Raw genomic sequence first — 8,748 nt, 5'->3', positions numbered from 1 at the left:
TCACTATACTGGGGCGTTAGGACCCACTCAGACCACAGGGTGAGCACCCCCTGCTGGCCTCACTAACACCCCTTCCAACAGCAACCTAGTTTTCCCAGGAGATCTCCCATCCAGGTACTGACCAGGCTCAACCCTGCTTAGCTTCAGTGAGCAACCGGTCTTGGGCTGCAGGGTGATATGGCTGTGGCCATGTATTATTACTCTGAATTAGGCTACTACTACTATTACTATCTTGTACCCTGCCATAATCATGTACTCAAACTCACTTTTATGAGATGAAGGGAAAAAAAAAAAAAATCGGCCAAACATATCGGCCAAAAAAATCGGCATCATATATCGGCCATCGGCTGCCCTGATTTCTAAATATCGGCATCGGCCAGTGAAAAACCCATATCGTTGGACCTCTAGAAATAACTTGTATCCATCAGACAGGTACTAATATAAAGTAGCCTAATAATAAATTGAATAGGCTTAATGTTAAATAAATCAAAGTAATGGAGAAAGTGGCCAAATCAGTCAGCAGGGCACCGGGATTTTTCCTGATTGACTGCGGGGCTGCAGGCTGTACACTCGGCAATACCGTTTACGTTCGGGTCCAGTCGGGTTCGAAATTAAATGCAGTCGGGTCGGACTCGGGTCTAATTTAATCGGGTCTGTCTCGGGTCAGGTTTTTCTTTAAAAAAAAATTTAATTTATGCACGTTGGGCTAGGGTAAGAAGTGATTTGGGTCTATTCGGGTCGGGTACAGATTTTAGGACCCGAGAAGACCTCTACTCCCCAGTGCATTACTCTCCAACCCACCCCACTGCAGACGCTAAATAACACTGTCCAACGAGATGAAATTAACATGACACGAGTGTGTTTATTCTCAACTTTTTTTCTCAAAATTTAACAACTTTTTTTCCCCCCGTAATTTAATGAGTTTATTCTCAACATTTAATCTCGACTTTTTCTCTCAATTTAATGACTTTTTTCTCTCAATTTAATGATTATTTTCAACATTTTATTTAGACTTTTTTTCTAAATTTAACGAGTTTTTTCACGAAACATAACGACTTTATTCTCGAAATTTAATGAGTTTAACCTCAACATTTTATCTCGACTTTTTTCTCGAAATTTAACGACTAATCTCGAGGTGGTTTTATTTTTTTTAATTTTTGCTTGGCCCTAATCCTCTTCCGTATTAATGGTTTGATTTAAGTTTATTCATTAAAACAATTTTTATTTTATTTTATTATCCTATTTTGTTCAATTTAGTCAAATGTTTTCATTGAGCTAACAAATAATCTACAGCATTACATTGCATTTTTTTTCACGAATCAAGTGCTTCAGCACTGAGATTGAAAGCATAATTTTGCAACAAGAAGTTAACAGGTACAAGGAACTCATCTGAACATAGTTATTATATTACATTTACATCCATTATTACATTTACACTTCATTTAAGTCCCTTTATCGTTACTATTCCAATAAAAATAAAATCACTTATTTTACATATAAAATTTTAAACCTATGTTTGTTTGTTTTAAACCTATGAGTTTGCTTGAAGTGCTTAATATAAAGCATTCTTATGTATAGAACAACTTGGGCCATGCACTTTTTGTGCAGCAGCACACTGTGTGTCCTCCGTTATATGTAATATGCGTTTTGTATACAGAAACGTGTTGTTCACTAGTGACATGACCAGCAGGTGTTTTCTGTGCAAAGCACATAGACGTAATTAATTGATTAATCCAATTCATTGTCAATTATTTTCATTATCGGTTACAATACATTTTATTGATTAGTTGTTTCAGCCCTAAGTATAAATCAACATTATTTCAGTATTTATATACTATTTTAGTATTTATTCATATTTTGAATATGCTTTTTTACATTTTATTTTCAATTTTATTTTTAGTGTTTAGTCATTTGATGTGGTTTTGTCTTTTTTGTATATATTGCTTCAGTATTAGTAATTACAGTAAAGCAAATTAAACTTATTTCAGTTAGTTGGCAGGGTAACGGATTTACATTATCATTTTTAGCTATAATTTGTTATTAATTTGTTTAATTTGTTTCCCATATCACAAAAATCATAGGTCTCAAATCAAATAAAACAATGCTACAGATTGTTGGTTGTCTCCCACACTAAATTCCAGCTCCATAAATCTGATTCAAGTCATATTCATATGCAAGTCATATTTTCCTTACGTAACCCTCTCTTTAATAGGTACACCTTTGCCTCTGGTTCTCCAGACAACATTAAGCAGTGGAAATGTCCTGATGGGAACTTCATCCAAAATCTTTCAGGACACAATGCTATTATCAACACACTGGCTGTCAATTCAGATGGAGTTCTGGTGTCAGGAGGTGAAATACTCTCACTCTTTTTATGTTGCAAAGCCAGTCCTGCTAAAAATCTGTTTTATGTAAACAATGTTGAATTTTGTCTTCTACATTTGTTCCCCTATTTTTCTTGATACATTCTCTTACATACCATTGTTGCATCTGTCCTTGGTTATCCTTTTTTCACACCAGCTGATAACGGCACTATTCACATGTGGGACTGGAGGACTGGCTACAACTTCCAGAGGATTCATGCAGCAGTGCAGCCCGGTTCTCTGGACAGCGAGTCTGGGATCTTTGCGTGTGTGTTCGATCAGACTGAGAGTCGGCTCATAACAGCAGAGGCTGACAAAACCATTAAGGTCTACAAAGAGGATGACACAGCTGTAAGTTCTTGGTTTATTATTAATTCTTACTCAAAATTATTATTGATAATAATAATAATAATAAAATAAATTTGTTGACTCTGAAATATAAAAGTTTATCAGATGAGAAAGAATTGCCTTGATGCTGCTGTAAACTCTCTAAATTAATTTTTTTCTTAAAGATTTTCAAATAATTTAATTGATTTTTTTTTTTTCTTTCAGACTGAAGAATCCCACCCGGTTAATTGGAAACCTGAGATTCTGAAGAGAAAAAGATTTAAATTTTTGCTGGGTTTTTTTCTGTTTTTGAAACCTTTCATTTTGTTACATTTTAGCCAGCTGATTTCTAACAGTTTCTGCTTAAGGCATAAACGTAAACAGCACATTCACAATTTAAGTGAAGTCAGGAGACTTAAGATCAGATGAGACATTTAGCTTTGTTCTACCCATTTAAAAAAAAAGAACATTGCTGTTGTATACATTTCTTGTATACACTGTTTCTTCCCTGTCTACTCTAAACAGCATAAGCAGGTCTGTGTGATCAGGCCTGCCAATTATTCATTCAAAAAGGCAAGAAATCCTACAGTCTAATTACAACGTCAAATGTTCTTTTTCACATCTGATCATTATTGCTGCTCTATCAGAGACACAAACAAAACAACTTTGTAAATATTTGCAAACGATGGCTGTTTATGGTTTGCCAAGTTTAAATAAACTGAGCAGTTGACACATTCATAACTTGACATTTTTTGACAATTTACAACAAATCCCTTTGAATTAATAAAAAACTCTCTGAACCATAGATTTTGTCTTGAAAATTGTATTGTTTCCTGATATAATTTGTAAAATGATAGAAACTTGGTTTCAAAAAACATGGTTTTCATCATATTGAACTAATCATCATCATTGCACAAGGAGTGCAAGCAAAAAAAAAAAAAAGTTTACAACAGATCCTCTACAGCCCTCATTCACCAAAGTGTTAGTTTATTTTAAATATATAATCTGATTAGTTCAAGAAGGTACTGCGTAAAAACTGTAAAAAAAAAATATATATATATATACGCATGCAGGTTTTGTTCATTCAAAAACGATTATCCACAGTAGTGTGTATATATGCTGTGTTTTTTCTTGGGTGGCTACATATGGCAGCCAACCTGGGGCTCCAGAAACATGATTGGGAACAACTGGATTAGTTGAAAATGTGTGCTGTGGCTAAAGAAATCTCTGTCAGTTAACATAACAGAAAACGTCCTTGTTTGTATGTAAAAAGTGGATGACGTACTCTGTTACAAACGTAACCTCGGTTCCCTGAGATACAGGAACGAGTACTACGTCTGCTAAGACGCTATGGGAAAAAGCCCTTTTTTCTCCTGAACTGAAGCCTTTTTCAATAACGCAGTGTAGCTGCACAGCCATTGGTTCGTGCAGTACACTTTAAAAATGAACCAATGGCTCGGCAGCGGGGCTGCACAAACCTATGGCCACAAAGCCCGCCAGAATGGGCGGGGCCATCTGGCTATATAAGCGGGCACTTCGCCATAGGATTCAAGTTACTTCGACTGAAACAACGACAAAGCAACGCAGTACTTGTTCCCGTATCTCAGGGAACCAAGGTTACGTTTGTAACTGAGTACGTTCCCTATCGATACTTCACTTGTACTGCATCTGCTAAGACGCTATGGGAACCAGTACAATCACGCCATGCTATGGCAGAGGAATACATGTGCAACCTTGCCCTAGGCACCTCAGGGCCCAAGGGGACAAGAATAGTAAACACTTCCCAAGGCGAATGGGCTAAGCTCACAGAGGTCACGCCCAGCCTGAGTGATCGTTCCAGAAAACTTGCACAGCCCCGGCACCCATGAGGACCCAGAGCGCACAAGTAAATCCTCTGATGGGTTTAAACATGTTACGGCCAAAGTCCTGCTCAGAGCAGTACTGCGTAAGCAGGTGCGTGCCAGTTATGCAGAAAGAACGCTAGCCTGCAAGGTAGGGACGTCCAGGTTATAAAACCTAGCAAATGTGAATGGCGAGGCCCAACCGACTGCCGCACAAATTTCCGCAATGGACATACCGCTAGACCATGCCCAAGAAGAGGCGACGCCTCTAGTTGAATGAGCTCGTACACCAATGGGGCATTGCAGACCCAAGGAAGAGTAGGCTAGCATAATAGCGTCAACTATCCACTTAGAAAGTCTCTGCTACATGACCGGATGCCCTTTAGCGTGGCCACCGAAGCAAACAAAGAGCTGTTCAGACTGTCTAAACAGGACGGAACGCTTAATGTAAACTTTCAGCGCCCTGATGGGGCAGAGTAAATTCAACTCCTGGTCCTCTTCTGAGGGAGGAAGCGCAGACAGTGTAATGACCTGTGCCCTGAACAGAGTTGAGAGCACCTTGGGTATATAACCATGCCTCGGCTACAGGACGACCTTTGAGCCGCCAAGCACGAACTCCAGGCAGGTAGGGCTCACAGAGAGTGCCTGTAAGTCTCCCATTCATTTGACCGATGCTAATGCTAGCAGCAGAGGGACCGAACGACAGGTACCGAAGGTCAACAGACTGCAGGGGCTCAAAGGGAGGACCCTTCAGGTCCCTCAGAACAGTGGACAGGTCCCACGTAGGGACAGTGAGGGGACGGGTCGGTTTCAGCCTCCTAGCATCCCTCAGAAAACGGACAACAAAGCTCGGGCCGGAGGTGCCATATCGTCTTGTTCACCTGAGAGAGGAGATCCTTCCTCAGGGGAATGGGCCATGGGGATACTATGAGCAGCTGCGACAGCTCTGATAACCAATGCTGGGGCCACCAGGAGAACCTTGCGTTCTTGTTCCCTGATTCGTCTGATTACCTGCGGAATCAGGGCAATCGGGGGAAAAGCATAGAGAAGGAGGTTGGGCCAGTCGTGGGCCAACACGTCCTTGTCCTTGGAATAATACATTTGGCAATGAGATTTGTCTTTTGAGGCGAAGAGGTCCACTTCCGCCTTGCCAAAGATCTCCCAAATTGTTTAACCATCTGCGGATGAAGCATCCACTCTTCTGAGGGGACTTTGCTTCATGACAACATGTCCACTCCATGGTTCAGTTTGCCTGGAATGTGCGCTTCTCTCAGCGAGCGCAGGTTGAGCTGAGCCCATTCCAGGAGGCGCTCTACCAGCATAAAGAGGCGCCTCGAGAAAAGCCCTCCCTAGGGATTTATGTAGGACACCACAGTCATGCTGTCTGAGCAGACCAGAATGTGGTGTCCCCTCAGGTCCGGTAGGAAGGTTTGATAGGCCCGACATACCGCCAGCATTTCGAGGCAGTTGATGTAAAGACCGTCCTCCACTTTCGACCAGTGGCCGAAAGCCGGTTTTCCTTCGCACAGAGCTCCCCAACCCGTGTTGGAAGCATCTGTCGAAACCACCTTTCTCCTGTAGACCATTCCCAGGGGGATGCTCTGTTCCATCCACTGAGCATTCTTCCAAGGGGTCAGGACTGTTACACAGGCCTCGTCTACCCTGATAAGCAGGCGTCCGTGATGCTACGCATGGGATGGAACCTGCAAGGGGATGCATACGAAGCAGGCCCAACTGTAGCACTGGAGACGCTGTGGCCATTAGGCCCGACATACCGCCAGCATTTCGAGGCAGTTGATGTAAAGACCGTCCTCCACTTTCGACCAGTGGCCGAAAGCCGGTTTTCCTTCGCACAGAGCTCCCCAACCCGTGTTGGAAGCATCTGTCGAAACCACCTTTCTCCTGTAGACCATTCCCAGGGGGATGCTCTGTTCCATCCACTGAGCATTCTTCCAAGGGGTCAGGACTGTTACACAGGCCTCGTCTACCCTGATAAGCAGGCGTCCGTGATGCTACGCATGGGATGGAACCTGCAAGGGGATGCATACGAAGCAGGCCCAACTGGAGCACTGGAGACGCTGCGGCCATAAGGCCCAGCATCTTTTGAAACGCCTTGAGGGGGCGAGAGGCACCGGCCTTGAAGGAAGCCGCGAGCTGCTGTATGACCAGAGCACGCTCTGTCACGACCACTGCTCTCATTTGGGTTGAGTCGAACACTGTTCCCAGGAATGATACTCGTTGGCTGGGGGACAGTGCACTCTTGGCAAAATTGACCCTGAGCCTCAGGTATTCTAAGTGGCTGAGGAGGAGGGCTCTGTGAGATAATGACTCCACCTCCGACTAGGCCAGAACGAGCCAGTCGTCGAGGTAATTGAGAATGCGGATTCCCTTCTGCCTCAGGGGAAAGAGCCACATCCATGCACTTCGTGAAAGTGCATGGAGCCAGGGACAGTCCGAAGGGAAGGACCGTGTATCGATAAGCCACTCCCTCGAAGGCAAATCTCAAGAATCGCCTGTGGTGGGGTCTATTTGGATGTGAAAGTAGGCGTCTTTCAAGTGCAGAGAAAAGAACCAGTCCTCTGGTGGATTTGCGAGAGGATCTGCTTCAAAGTAGTCATCCTGAACGGCCGTTTCATGAGGGAGCGATTCAGGCCGCCATTCTTCTTGGGGATGAGGAAGTAACGGCTGTAGAAGCCTAACTCGCTCTGAGATGGAGGGATAGCTTTGGGGATAGCTTGCCATGCCTCGGCCCGGGAAGTCAGGGGTTGGATTGGTTCGAGTGCCTGGTCACTGCAAGGGGACATGGTGCTCGTGAGGAATGGAAGAGGAAATCTGCTCTCTTTTTGAAAATGTTTGTGTTCTAATCTGTCCATTATAACAGCGGATCGTTGCTTGGGCGCTTGAACGGGCCCAGAGTTTGCAGCAAACACATCACCGACTGCACCCTGAATTGGACGGGGTGATTGGCAGCTTAAGAGAGGCAGCTTGGTGGGTGGTCCGGCTGCAGCGAGACTTGGCCCCCTACTCTTTCTGTCCCATAGATCAGGACGACGCCTGTGGCTGAAGGACAGGACGAAGTCTGTGTTGGCTGAATATATTTAACAGCTTCTACAGTTAAAGATAAAATTTAAAGCACTCTTTTTGATATGTCCTTTTTAAGAAAATGTTTAAAAAATCGTTCTTTAATTAAATCTAAAAATATTTCAAAATATTTAATGCTTTAATTATTATACCATTAATAATTAACTGAATTTGTAGTTTAAATTACATTATACTTTGACTTCCTGCACTTGCTTTACTTCATACTTCAGTACAGTAAAATAACTAAAATGTTATATTAGTTATTTTATAGAAAATCCAAAAGCACTAAGGAGTGGAAATGGCAACAGAGCTAATGAGTGATCCTCTGCTGCCATCTACTGGTTATAATGGTGATTTAATGTAATTTTCATCTTAAAAGTCTTTGTTTTCCACCAGGAGACAATTATTTGGCACATTTTTTTCATGTAATCTTCATGAATAAAAAGTGAATTTTTAAAGTGAATTTTACTGCACAACTGCAAAGTTAAAACAAATAATAAAGGCTTTGCATCTTTGTCACTGTTTTCACTCATGCGGAGTTTGCGTCCCTGAAGACGGCAGTATTTTGATCATAAAACTAAGCATTATATATCTTACCGTCCCTCAGCTCCTCCCTTCCGTTCACAGTCCCAGGAATTCTTATCATGCACACCTGATGCCATTTAACTTAATCAAGGGCACTTTTTAAGCACCACTAATATTATCTTTTGACCATAAATATCAGCAGCTGTACCAAATTGCATATTTTTGCTCAGTTTGGGCCTTTGAATAAAACTGATGTGTTTTTTCCACACTTAACCACCATGGCTGCAACAGCATTTTGCAGGGACATGCCATCCCATCTGGTTTGCACTTAGTGGGGCCATCATTTGTTTTCCAACAGGACATGACCCCTAACATATCTCTAGGTTATGTAAGAGCTATTTGTTCTAGAAGGAGAGTGATGGAGTGCTACATCAGATGACCTGGCCTCCACAATCACCTGATCTAAATCCAGTTGAGATGGTTTGGAATGAGTTGGACCAGAGATTGTTGGAAAATCATTCCAGGTGACTTCCTCATGAGGCTGACTGAGAGAATAACAAGAGTGTGCAAACTGTCATCAAAGAAAAAGGTGGCTACTTTGAAGAATTGAA

At 42.4% G+C, this 8,748-nt stretch overlaps 1 protein-coding gene across 1 annotated transcript in view; it reads left to right on the top strand.

The window, feature by feature from the left end:
* Positions 1-3,148, top strand: part of LOC107714657 (pleiotropic regulator 1-like) — a 24,698-nt gene extending 21,550 nt beyond the window's left edge. Inside the window, exons 11-13 of the mRNA XM_016520586.1 lie at positions 2,213-2,352; positions 2,521-2,714; positions 2,916-3,148. Of these exons, the coding sequence (XP_016376072.1) occupies positions 2,213-2,352; positions 2,521-2,714; positions 2,916-3,119 (538 nt within the window). The 3' untranslated portion in view covers positions 3,120-3,148. The remainder of the gene's footprint in view (positions 1-2,212; positions 2,353-2,520; positions 2,715-2,915) is intronic.
* Positions 3,149-8,748: the final 5,600 nt, after the last annotated feature.

The sequence above is a fragment of the Sinocyclocheilus rhinocerous genome, unplaced genomic scaffold, assembly GCF_001515625.1.
Source record: "Sinocyclocheilus rhinocerous isolate Xijiao unplaced genomic scaffold, SAMN03320098_v1.1 scaffold2134, whole genome shotgun sequence".
NCBI lineage: Eukaryota > Metazoa > Chordata > Actinopteri > Cypriniformes > Cyprinidae > Sinocyclocheilus > Sinocyclocheilus rhinocerous.
The sequence above is the reverse complement of the archived record's forward strand: the minus strand, read 5'-3'. Positions and strand labels throughout refer to the sequence as shown.